The following is a 12,899-nucleotide window of genomic DNA, read 5'->3' on the forward strand; positions in this document are numbered from 1 at the left end:
GGAATTAAGTACCTTGCTCAAGTTTCTACACTTCTCTCCAAGTACTGAACAAGTGTCAGGATGAGCTACTGTTTACATAGTGAAGGTATGACAGAGGAGGGAAAGGAATCCCGCAGTTACAACAGTTGTATGAAATCCAATCAACCTGTAGTAATTCTTCTGGTTTCAGCAGACCACTGAATTAAAGAGATGGTCTTGGCTGAGAGTTCAGCCTTTCATTGCCAAGAATTAAAAAAATTCCCCAGGGAAACTCATCCCTGAACATGGGAAAACATTCTCCAGGCAAGAACACTTACAGAAAAGGTAAGCTTAAACATTGCTGTAGAGCCGATGTTTTTTTCTTTTTTATTGATGATAAATAAGCATTTGTCAGACTTTTCCCATAGTCAGCCATATGTCCCTGTTCTTAGTGTGCAGAACTTGATCTACAGAGCGAGTTACATTTCAGAAACAGTCAACTTACCCAGAACAAAAATCTCATTCATTCAAGCAAGACACGGGTTCTTACACTGTCCATACGAAGTCAAAATTTGATTTTAAGATCGCAGCACTGGTTTGAATTTAACTAGTATTTCTGGTATGTGAAGACACAGTAGCATGGATTTCCCTGGAAGACAGATAGACTGGATATGGATCATGTAGCAGTATCACACTAGAGTCCAAGGAGATTGCCCACCATTATTACCCATATGAAACAAGCGTTAAAGCCCGCATATATATGTCTATTTTACATTTAAGATCATGACCAAATCTCTTGTGTTATCAGTACTTCTTTTCTGGTATTTAAAATAATTTCTGTATTAAAGCTAGAAATAAATTAGCCCAATAATTGAAGCTATGTTTTCCATATATTATTTTACCAATTTCAAATATATGCATTAACTGTATGAAAGTAAGCAAAGTTCATTCTATTAAACTGTAGTAGTTTCTAACATTATCTACTAATGCAAGTAATGGGTATAGACTACTGAAGTATTTGGGGTTTTCAAGCAATCCTTTTGCTCTATCCTCAGGCCTTGGCCTCTCTCAGGATGTTGCTGGAGCAACTTTTATGGCTGCTGGAAGCTCTGCTCCAGAGCTTGTCACTGCTTTTCTAGGTAAAGAGAGACATGTTTTAACTCCTTAGAATCTCAAATTCTTTTCCTTGCATGCCAAACTGAAACGTACCAGAGAGTCATTTTCCTTATAGGAGTCTTCGTGACAAAGGGAGATATCGGCGTCAGCACCATCCTTGGATCAGCAATCTATAATCTTCTTGGTATTTCTGCAGCCTGTGGCCTGTTTTCCAGCGTGGTATGTATCAGCTTTGACAGTTCTGCTCCTAAGAGCCAAATGGCTATTCCTTTCTGATTTGCCAACAAAAGCCAAGAGAGACTTACTATGACAACTGTCAAGTTTATTATTCAGTAGCAAAACCAGCATGTAATCAGTTTTAAGATAACTTGCTATGAAAGTTTTTAGAAACACTAACTTGTTAAATATCATACCTAAGTCATTCCTAAGAATCTTTTTACATAATGTAGAAACAACATATTGATGCAGCATTTACAGCTCTTAGTGAAAGTATTACAGACAAGTTTAAGAAAAGTAAATTAATCTGTGATCTACAGGTTTCGAGGCTGTCCTGTTGGCCACTGTTTAGAGACTGTCTGGCATATACTGTTAGTGTAGCGGCAGTCCTTGCGATGATATCTGACAACAGGATTTACTGGTAAGAGCACATTTAGTGTTGAATTCATGTTGACTGGAGATTAGTGAGGCAGTGAAAAAAGAAACAAAAAAACCCCCAAACCTAAACTTCAAGTAACCTGAACTGCCATTCACTAACAGAAATAAACATCCTATTGGCTTTTAAAAACATAGAAAGTCACAATACTTGTAAAGATTATTACCTAAACATTCAAACCCTGCATATTTGTAAAGTTTGATCTGCATAGGTTTGTCAGTACAGACTTCACAATTTCTATCATCACTGTTTTGGCATAGCAACTAGTCTTCATTCATAGTTTTGAGCCTTTCCTTTAACAGCATCACTGTTAAGAAAAACATTTATCTGCCAGAAGCAGATCATAAGCTTCTGATGTTTAACTCTCTTCTTTCAACACTGAAACTCCTGCTGCCTCAACAAGTCAGTCAGGTCCAGCACTAAGTCTCTGAAGTTTCTTACTCACAATAGCACATACCATCCCTGTCATTAACCGTCACATGAAGACTCAATTTTGCAAACATCACGAAGATGTTCATTCAGTACAATCCCCTCAAAAACATGCAGCTGTATAGTACACAAACAAGATTCTGCAGGGGAGAGGAATTAATTAAACTGCTAAAAGACTGGGAGACACTCATGAACTCCCAAGCGCTGGCAGACAGATGCTTTTGTGTGTTTTCCTTTAGCTACTCATGCCATTTATTTTTTCTCTTCCTCTTTCTACCCTTACACCAGCCAATTTAACAATTCAAAAGTTGGGTTTTTTAGTATTACATGTTATGTGAAAAACTGCTTTTCATTCTAGGTATGAAAGTGCATCCTTATTATTGATATATGGGTGTTATATTCTGGTGCTATGTTTTGACATTAAAATCAACCAATACCTCATGAAAAAGTTCAGTCCCTGCTGTGCGTGTTTTACAAAAGCTATGGAAGAAAATGCTGAGCAGCAGCCACTGGTTGGATGGCAGGAAGAGAGTGGACCTCTAATTCGTCAACAGTCAAGAACAGATAGTGGAATTTTTCAAGATGAGCTGGACTACTCTCAACTTTCAACAAGCTTGCACGGGCTTGATGAAATCTCTGAAGGTATATTACAGTTGTCTCTTGCACTCTGCATGCCTGTCTGTTCTAATAAAGAGATACTTTGAGATACTATTAAGATTTTGTTCACAAAATAACTCCACTATAGTATATAAGTAAATTATTATTCTTCCCTGAAATATTACATTAAGCAAAATCAGAATGGTGGTATTTATATGAAGTTAGTTGCTAGAGGAATGCTGGGATAGTTGCTCATTTGTGTCACATTAGAACAGCAGACTTCCATCAGTCTTTGCTTTGCAGATTTGAAACTTCCCAGCAACGCTGCTTGTAAAATGTAGCATCAGCTGAAAAGACACACTGGCACTGTACTGATATATACTGTTTTCTTATGACAATAGCAGGTTCATAGCCCAAAATATATTACATTTGAAGTAAAGGAATAGCTCTGACATGGCCCCAGATCATCAATTTCCTCTTCACTTAGACAAAAAACAGCAGTTGGTACTCTTGATAAATGTTTTGTGTAAACCTTTATAGAAAAATTCTTTTTTTTTTTAATCTTAGTTCTCTCCTTTTGGCCAGTGTGACACAAGTACTGGGTAAGACTACAGCTAGAACTTGAGGAAGTATTTTTTTACCTTTTTTCAGTATTCGCACAAGTAGAGGCCAGTAATATGACTGTATCCTATGGATTCAAACTTAATGCTACAATTTAAAATAGTTACTTTTTCTTGAACAGATCATCCACATGTCTTTACCATGCCAGAAGCAGATATGAAGAGAATTTTGTGGGTGCTATCCCTTCCTATTATTACACTGCTCTATTTGACTATACCAGATTGCAGAAGACAGTTTTGGAGGAACTGGTTCATGGTGACGTTTTTAATTTCAGCAGCATGGATTTCTGCAATAACTTATGTTCTTGTATGGATGGTAACAATAGCAGGTAGGTACCTAAAGTGCTGCTGCTATACAGAATCAATCAGTTGAGAATCACTGGAAAAAACAGTTTTCTCCCTGTGAAGCATTTTCCTTTCCACAATTAACAGTCAGTTTAGCAACACATACTTTGCTGTAAAAAAAACCCAACAAAACCAACAAAAACTTGTTTGACTGCTTAGTTTGACACCTTCTTCCATCTAATGAAAACTACTTGAGAGTTTAGCAGCTCCAAACTGCTTGCCATCACATGAATGAGAATTTGTTTACATAGCTAGAAAAAACAGCCTATACTTAAAAAGAGACAGTTTCATCAAACTGCTTCATGAACTGAAACAATTACACAGCAATAAACTTGTCAAGCTGAAGTCTGATGAACATGGAATCCACCAAGACTGGAATTAAAAGTTCAGGGTTCTGTAAAAGACCCATTATTTCTACACCTGTATTTTTCTTGAACACTACAGTAAGAGATGTGGCATTAAATTAACTGGAAAAAACAAAACAAAAAAACCCCACATTTTTATACTATTTTATTTCAACTATAGCATCATGTTTTTATTAAAACATTCTTGGTGTGTGTGTATGTATACCTCTTACAAATCTGCATCATAAAGTGAAGCAGTAAAAGAATTGCATTTAAGTGAGCCAAAGGAACTTCTGTGTAAAAATATTCTCTTAAAAATATTTTAAGGTATTAAAGGTCTTCTCATTTCACTGTTTCTTTAGTCAGCTTGAGAAAAATCCAGATTTTAAGAACAAGCAGAAAACAAATCTCTAAAGAAGAAAGAAATGTTAAAGCCTGCCGTTTCCACATTATAGATCACTAATCCTACTCAAGTATTCTGCTAGTTCAGCATCCTAAACTTGTTTTCCAACTTAAGTTCAATGAATAACTCCTTGTTCAGGGCAAAAACAGCCCTACACAGTTGGTAAACCTTTGAGAAATTACTAGTAGATGGTTGGATATAACACTCACCAGGTTCACGCCTTGGTCAAATAATTTTCCACTTTTATCTAAAGAGCAAGGGGTTACTGTCTGAACGCTAAAAGCCTTTGAAACAGGATTCAAATGAAAGTTATTGCTGTTCTACTAGACAAAGCACCAATTCATATGAAAGCAGGTACACTGGAGATTCAAATAGTGTATTCCTGTTAGTCCACTTTGAAGAGTCATCACAAGCAGTACTGGGGTCTTTGGCCCGCTACTTCTAGGTCAGATAGGTTCTATTTACACATTAAAACGCTAAAAATCTCACACACACATTGCATTCAAGTCCAGGTTCTTCCATGAAGTGTGACTCCAAGATTCTATCATTGTATAAAGAGCCCACTGGGATGTCACAGAGGTATCATAGCTGGGGACTAAATTTTGATGGTCAAGAACAAACCTAACAGTACACCTTTTTGTTGCTAGCAAAAAAAAAAAAAAAAAAAAAAGACATTTGACCACTTATAGCAAGATACTGCGCTACTGATACACAAAATTAACTAAAGGCTAGAAAAATAAGACCATTCTCTCTCTATGGTCAGTTGCCAGAAAGAAACCCTGCACATTAAACAGAAGATAAAATCTAACTAATAAAAAGAAAAAATAGATTCACCTGAGTTTAGACTCTATCTTATAATCTTTAAGAGGGCTAGAGACTACTGCTGGGTACATAAGGCTGGTTCGTTTGTATTTCACCTTGGTTTGCTTGACATGAACCATTATTTTCCAGCCTGGATGGTTTATAAAAGCTGATCTTGTTGGTCCCTCATCCTAAAAATCTCTTACATTAGGAGTGATGGAAGAGTAAATACCACTACAAATCCTGCAACAGGACCATGTTAGTCCCTCTGAACCAACAGTTTCAAATATAAATTAACTGGGCTGATCTAGACTAAGCTGGGATGTACTAGGCAAGCACTGCTGACCTAGCTTAAAGAGTACTGCCTCTTATTTTAAGAAAACTGTTCTTATTGGTGTCCAAATATTGCAAGTAAGAATTCAGATTTAAAAAAAAAAACCCAACCCAAAACCAAAAAAACTTTTTAGTGGATAAAAAAAAGTTTAATAAAAACTAATTACTTAATAGTTTGAATAGAAGTATCGAACACTTCAGCATGTTGATGTTTGTGAATGGTACAAGTGCTAAAACAGTTTTAAAGATCTGAATCCCTGTATTTTAAGTGCAAAATAATATGCTCAAAATAAGCTGCTGGTTTAAGTAAAAATTTCAAACATTTCTTAATTTAAACCAGTATTTACTTAGAGAAACTCACACTTCTGAAGGATTACTTGCAATTACAGGTCATAAAAATTCTACATTTTGATTCTTCTGAATCCAACAAAATAACTTTCTAATTGGAGTGAAATGGTGAAGCCATGTAGTTGAGACAGTATTGTAGTAATGATCTTAATGACCCCTCCTCCCCAAGAAAATTAATGTGCTTTTTTCCCCTCCCCCTTTAAAGAGGGTGATTGTAAGAGTTATTGCTTCATGAGACTTTGAACACTAATCATGAGATGCCCAAAAACATAAGACTATTAGATTTTCTAGAATTTGGGGGGGGGGGGGGGAAAAAAAAGGGGGAAAAAAGTTATTTAAACTTCTACTGTATCTGAAAGAAAAAATGCATTATTGGTATTGTCTTGACCACTGGAGACATTCCACTCAGGTTTGAGAAACTTGTTACTAACTACTTCATGGTTCAGTCACTTCATATTTAGTCAAGTTAGCTGACAGATTCCTTTTGAAATTACAGTATGATTACTAATTCTTCCTCCAGCAAACAAAGTCCAAAGTAATTTCTTTGGATGAAACTTAAACTAAAAATGTACTTGCATTTTCTACCATTATTTATCAACTGCAGGTGACACACTGGGAATTCCAGAGTCAGTAATGGGTCTCACATTACTAGCAGCAGGAACAAGTGTACCAGATACAGTTGCAAGTGTGCTGGTGGCTCGAAAAGGTAAAGATTTTAGTATTCAGGCTCATGCCAATGGATGTGTTTAAAAGGTACTATGAAAAAAGAACTCTAGTCAACATTTTGAAGTTGCTCATTGAATTTCTGGAAATTTTTGCTCCAGATTCTACAGCTTAAGTTTACTAATAATAAATAAATAGCTTACCTGAAGAAGCTGTGGCTCAGACATTTAAAAACCTTTCAAAGTATCTCAGAGAAGTATTCTAGATTGGTTTGATTTGTTGTTGATCAAGTGTTACAGTTTTACTGCAAAACACAACTGTAGTTCTTGGTATTTTAGACATGACTGGATTTTACAATAGCCTGTCTAGCTTATTTTAAGTGCAACTGTGCAGATGCTGGTGATTTAGGGACACTCTTTTTTATGCTTGTGGTATGCACAACCATGTTCTGTAGAATCATGACTATAGCTCTTTCAATGAAAAGTCTGAAAAGGGTGCTCTGTGAAAAACTGAGGGCTGACAGTCTGTTCCTCCAAAACAGTTTGGCAATTTCATACAATACAATTAAGCAGACTTATTTGTATTTCTTCTTTTACAGGAAATGGAGATATGGCTATGTCTAACATTGTAGGATCCAATGTATTTGATATGCTCTGTTTGGGAATACCCTGGTTTATAAAAACTGCCTTCATCAATACATCAGGACCCATAGAAGTGAACAGCAATGGTTTGACATATACAGCCATTTCTCTTATGTGTTCCATTGTTTTTGTTTTTCTGGCAGTTCACCTGAATGGCTGGAAAATAGATAAAAAATTTGGAGCAATATGTCTTGTACTGTACTTAGTATTTACTATATTATCAATTTTATATGAACTTGGCATCATAGGGAACAATCCTACAAGGGTCTGTGGTACCTAGTTTTAATCAGTGATTATACTGATGGAAAAAATAAAAGCAGGAGAGAAAGATCAGTTTCTTCATTTAGTCAAAATAAAAAAAAAAAAATTCAAAACTCCTATTGGGCTCTAAATCTTATTTACAGAACTAAGTCATGTCATTAAAGTAATATTAAGTAGAACGAAAACATCACAGCCTAATTGGAGCCCTTTCTTTTAGAGTCAAGAATTACAGTATGACCACAATGCACATACAAAACCAAAATTCTGAAAAAGAGACATCTAGTTTTTACATTACAATGTTGATACACGCTGAAGGGGGGGGAATATCAGAAAACACTAAACAAATCCCACTATGCAATCTTGAGATTAACAGAGAAAATGGCTTATTTTATTAAAAACAGTATAACCATTCATTTAAACTGAATGACTAGAGACACTTGGCCTAATTTTCCAAAGGCCCTGAGCATCCAAAGCTTCCATGGCCTACAGGGACCTGCAGGTGCTCAGAGCCTCTAAAAAAAAACAACAAAAATCAGGCAAATTGTCTTTAAAAACCAAACATAGTAAGATTCAGTTAACAAGTATCACAGTATATTAAACACTATACTGTTAAAGGCTGGTGGGATTTAAAAGTTCCTTTTTACAGCTTTTGTAAGCATACAATGTTACTAAAAATGACTTACTAGGATAGAGAAGCTAAACAAACATAGGAATGTTCCTGAACACACAGTTTTAAATTATGCATTGCGATCCAAGCGTACATCAATTTCTCTGCCACTGATTTTTATGCCGTTCATTATCCTACAGGCCTTTTCAGCAGATTCTGGTGAGTCAAATCTGACTGTTCCACAGCCCTTTGATTTTCCATTCTCCATTTTTATTTCTGCAAACATTACATGACCTGAATAAATAAGTTAAACAGCAGTTACTTCAAGTCTTCAGTGCACTAACAACTTAACTCATCAGAAGTGATTAAAAAAAAAAAAGCATTTTTAAATATAATCTAGGGGGATATATGAAATTAGCACTTTCAGACAATGGTATAGTAACTCATTCAGGGAAGGTGACACAGGTCAAAACAGCAGTGAAGAACCCAAATTAAGATCCACTGTTTCAAATTTTTCCTTCACACTAGCACAAGATGAAGTATGCCTGTATGTGACCTTAAGTTTGAGACAAAGTGCCTTATAAAGCTAAGGGAAAGTTTTTGCGTTTCATTTACTGACACCACCAGAACTGTGACTACTGACAGGCACTATTAACTGAATTACAGTTCAATTCAGTCCATGTTCATCACAGCAACATATCAAGCAATCACAACAATCAAGCAATTTTGTAAAGAAGCCGCAATTAGAGCCTTTAAAACAGTAAAGTTACCAGGTTAGGAGTGGTGGAAAAGTAGCATGCACTATTCAATCCTGCAGTGTTTTCTTAAGGCTGGACACTCAACTCATGAGACAATATTTTTACGTAGGTGTCTTGGTACCTCAGAGAATGTTCAGTGCCTGGAGCTCATGAATTTTTGCTTATGGTACATTGTAGTACACCACTCCTAAGCCCTCAAATGGCACTAAGAACAAGAAACTTTTCCCTAAAAGGCACAGCTTTTTGTTTTTAAATATCATACAGGATTGGCCTTTCACTGAAAGAAATCAAACATATGGAGATATGGTCTTTATATTTCCTTATGATACTGGTGTGAATACAATCTGTTGCTTATATTTGTGCTTATAATTCTTAAAAGCAATTAAACATAATTACTACATCTGTTAGTTGCCAAGGAGACAATGAAAAAAAATTCTGAACTATCTTAAAGTTGCCCAGGCAGTAAGGACTTAAAGAGAGAGAACCTGTTTTGCAATATCCTCCAGCTACAAAAAAGAAATAAATGTGAACACCTAAAAATTTTTCATAGTTGAACTGTGAGTTCTAATTTATATCAAATCTGCAAACAGCTGTATGAAAACTGTCTTAGGTATAAGTAGCATGTTTTAAATTATTTGTCTTTTCTGTCTCTCCAACTTAAGAAAAGCCATCCTGTAATTCAGTTAAAGCTTTCCATTCTGAAAGTGCATTTTCAAAACAAAACAATCAGATATTTCTACACCCAGGCTTCATTTTTCACTCACTTCTGTGAAAAGACAACTTTTCTGAATTAGATAAAAGGAATTATTGGATATTCATAGAAATCCTTTATCTTACATAAAAAGGGCCTTTATCTCTTAACATAAAGGGGAAGCATTACAGCCTGCAAATACAGTAGTCAGGATCATCTATTTGCATGAAAAACAATCTGCCGCTTTGGCAAATTACTAACTCTAATGTGATGCAGCACCATTTCTGGAAGCAATGCATAACCCAGACAAGCCCAGGCCTCTGCATGCATTTCTCTCAAAATAAATGCTACATGATACACTGTGCTGGCTAGAGGATACATAATGCCTGCTTCAGAAAAGAAAAAGCTCAAAGAGTGATCTTACTAATGGAATGGGTTAAAGTTTATAGTCAATAAGTACTCAAGAGCCAACGCAGCCCTTGATCTCATGTGTTATGTCATGCCTAAAGTCTCTATTAGGGAAGCTGGGGGAAGTAAGAAAGATTAGGCTAGCCCAACTCTTCAGGATAAGACAACAACCTTGTCTTCTTGTCCTGATCTAACAAACACCATATAAAACATGTAGTCGATGGAGCTGAGCAGGCATAAGATTCATATACATACCGCACTGACTGAATTTCTCCTTTAACTTCTGCCAGGTCAAGTCAAAAGGAAGCTAGAATTAAAAAAGCATTAATAACAAAAACATTACAAAGAGAAAAAGAGCATGTAATCAAACACGCACACAAAATCAGCTCACCGTTTCTATGTATTCAAATGCTTACATTTCTCACAAATATCTGGTTGCCTTTAGAGCCTAGTCTCTCTCTCATGCCACTTCCCATCGGGCCAGGCACAAATCCTCGATCAATATCGATGTTCCTGTCTAGGCCTCCACCCATGGCTGGTCCCATTCGATCAAAACCAGAACTCATCCGATCCATCCCCATTCCCATTCCTCCAGCCATACTGTTCATGCCACCCATTCCACCACCTACACAGAGAAAGAAAAGAAGGATAAAATAAAAATCTCTTTTTAGTAATAATCACACAATTATTTTGTAAAAAAAAATTCTTTTGCGTCAGGAGAAAAATAACTTTAATAAAACTGCTATAATATAAAACATAAATCACCGTGCATGTATGAAGTTATCTAGTAGTATGGCTATTATTTTAAGGCAAAGTATTAGAAGATACAAAGCGTCAGTTCTAAAAATAAAAGCAAACAACAAACTGCATCAAGCTATTAGTCACACTATCTAATGTAGTAAAATGTTGTACACAAGAATAAAAGTATGCCCAGTTTAATTAATAAAAATCTGATACCCTATACCAAAAAGACATCAAGTAACTAACTGTGGCAATGTTAAGATACAGATAATTTGACTAGATACACTATTGTTTATTTTGCTTCCTGTGCTCACATTCAGCTTTACTTAATGCAGCCATATCCACACTTAATGACACAATCTTCTAGGGAAAGCATATTTTGCAAAAAACAGATGTTACTGCAAAAGCATGGACTTTCCTATGATACATGACAGGAAGTCTATTAATGTATATATTATATAAAGAACTAAGATCATTGGCATTCAAATATCTTTTATAATCTTTCTGGATTCATGATTAAAAATTAACGTAAAGCAAAACTACCAAGATCATTTATGAGGGACCTTCTCTTTAAGCCTTATGCCTCTCAGGGTTGCCTCTAGCAAGATTTTAGCTTCTCATCTGCTCTAGCCTGAGGAACTTGGACATTTGCTGGAGCTTTGCACAAAATTAAATTGAGTGATAATCTGAAATTCAAGGCTGATTTTTTTTATTTCAATGATGAGAGATACTGAAGTTCAGCTTCATGAAGTTCACACAAATATCTGTGCGTGTTCGTCTTTTCTGGAACACAAGTTTACTTGAATCACTTCTCCCTCCAAACCAGAAGTTAAAACCATTTCAAAACTAAGGGAAAGACTGTAGTAGCAAGTTTTCCTCTGAACTTTTACCTCAACAAAAAACTTTTACCTAAAAACTATTAGACTTCCAGTCACATGCAACAGAATTCTCCTTCTTCCAACACTGACAAGACACTACGCTACAACAAAATCCTCTGATACAATTACATGTGCACCATAATATCACTACATTGCCTATGCATTTACATTCTATTGAAACAAGTTAACCTACTCATTCCAGATCTTACTGGGCCCATGCCAGGCGCTCCCATTCCTCCTGCAAAAACACCAATCATTGCACCACCTAAACAGAAAAAAAAAAAAAGTTATTATGTGTATCTCATTTGAAGGAATCCAAAAGTAGCAAAATGAACTCTGTCAACAAGACATCAGCCATAAACAAAACAAAGCTGGCTCATTTACAGAAGAAGCCAATCAATCCCATTCCAAGCTGCTTGAGTTCAGAGGCAGGAAGAAAACCGAGGGCACCAAAATTCACCACTCCCATCCAGTGCTCCCAAATTTGCAGTAAAAACAATTAATTTTCCAGCATGCATTTGCAAAAACAGGCTCCTGAAAGTTACAAAGGTGGTACGTGGCCAAATTCTTCATGATTGCCAGCAGCATATATATTAATACCCAAAAGACTTAATACCTCACAAAGTTAACAGTATGAAGCTAAATGCTTTCTTCAAATTGTTATTTTGTTTATATTGTACAGACAGAAAAAAAACCCCACACTTTAAGCTCTGTCCTAAACAATGGCTGTAATAAATACTCAGATTACAGCCTTCTAGTAGTGACTGGGGAAGAGGGGACAGAAGATGATGATCAAATGAAACCAGGTCTCTTCTAGTAAAACTCTTCCAATACTATGCTGCAATTTGCCACAGGAAATTTAACAGTTACCATACCCATCCTTCCAAAAGAATCTCCGAAACCACGGTTCAATGCCATGTCACTACGACCAAAGTCTCTGTCCATGTTTCCTCCTATTCCACCACGGAACATTTCTGGAGAGAACAAAGCAAGAAAACAGAAATACTCTGTTACATACATCTAAGCTGATGTTCATACAACACTTGTTTCACCGCTGCTTGTTTAAATAGAATTGGGTTTAATGCACAAGTCAGAGGCACCTATTAAATACTGACCTCCCACACCAGTTCCTAGTTCTCCCCTCACACCACTCCTCATCTACATTACCCATCGCTAAATGAAGGCTTTTAATAACGACATGTATTGGGTCTGGCTGAGATGGAGTTAATTCTCCCCACAGCAGCCCTCAGAGTGCTGTGGTTTGTATTGGTATCTAGAAAGGTGTTGCTAACACACCAGTGTTTC

The 12,899-nt window shown here is 36.2% G+C and overlaps 2 protein-coding genes across 2 annotated transcripts in view; one reads left to right on the forward strand and one right to left on the reverse strand.

Annotated features, from left to right (window-relative positions):
• SLC24A5 (solute carrier family 24 member 5) overlaps positions 1-7,602 on the forward strand; it is an 8,354-nt gene extending 752 nt beyond the window's left edge. The window contains exons 2-8 of the mRNA XM_010170024.2: positions 1,014-1,097; positions 1,190-1,293; positions 1,611-1,711; positions 2,514-2,797; positions 3,495-3,701; positions 6,551-6,652; positions 7,208-7,602. Coding sequence (XP_010168326.1) covers positions 1,014-1,097; positions 1,190-1,293; positions 1,611-1,711; positions 2,514-2,797; positions 3,495-3,701; positions 6,551-6,652; positions 7,208-7,530 — 1,205 coding nt within the window. The 3' untranslated portion in view covers positions 7,531-7,602. The remainder of the gene's footprint in view (positions 1-1,013; positions 1,098-1,189; positions 1,294-1,610; positions 1,712-2,513; positions 2,798-3,494; positions 3,702-6,550; positions 6,653-7,207) is intronic.
• The window catches only part of MYEF2 (myelin expression factor 2), a 13,128-nt gene continuing 6,602 nt past the window's right edge, over positions 6,374-12,899 (reverse strand). The window contains exons 12-16 of the mRNA XM_010170023.1: positions 12,470-12,568; positions 11,788-11,859; positions 10,392-10,600; positions 10,231-10,282; positions 6,374-8,412 (exon numbers count right to left, since the gene is read on the reverse strand). Coding sequence (XP_010168325.1) covers positions 8,249-8,412; positions 10,231-10,282; positions 10,392-10,600; positions 11,788-11,859; positions 12,470-12,568 — 596 coding nt within the window. The 3' untranslated portion in view covers positions 6,374-8,248. The remainder of the gene's footprint in view (positions 8,413-10,230; positions 10,283-10,391; positions 10,601-11,787; positions 11,860-12,469; positions 12,569-12,899) is intronic.

The sequence above is a fragment of the Antrostomus carolinensis genome, unplaced genomic scaffold (genome assembly GCF_000700745.2).
Source record: "Antrostomus carolinensis isolate BGI_N321 unplaced genomic scaffold, ASM70074v2 scaffold29346, whole genome shotgun sequence".
NCBI classification, from domain to species: domain Eukaryota; kingdom Metazoa; phylum Chordata; class Aves; order Caprimulgiformes; family Caprimulgidae; genus Antrostomus; species Antrostomus carolinensis.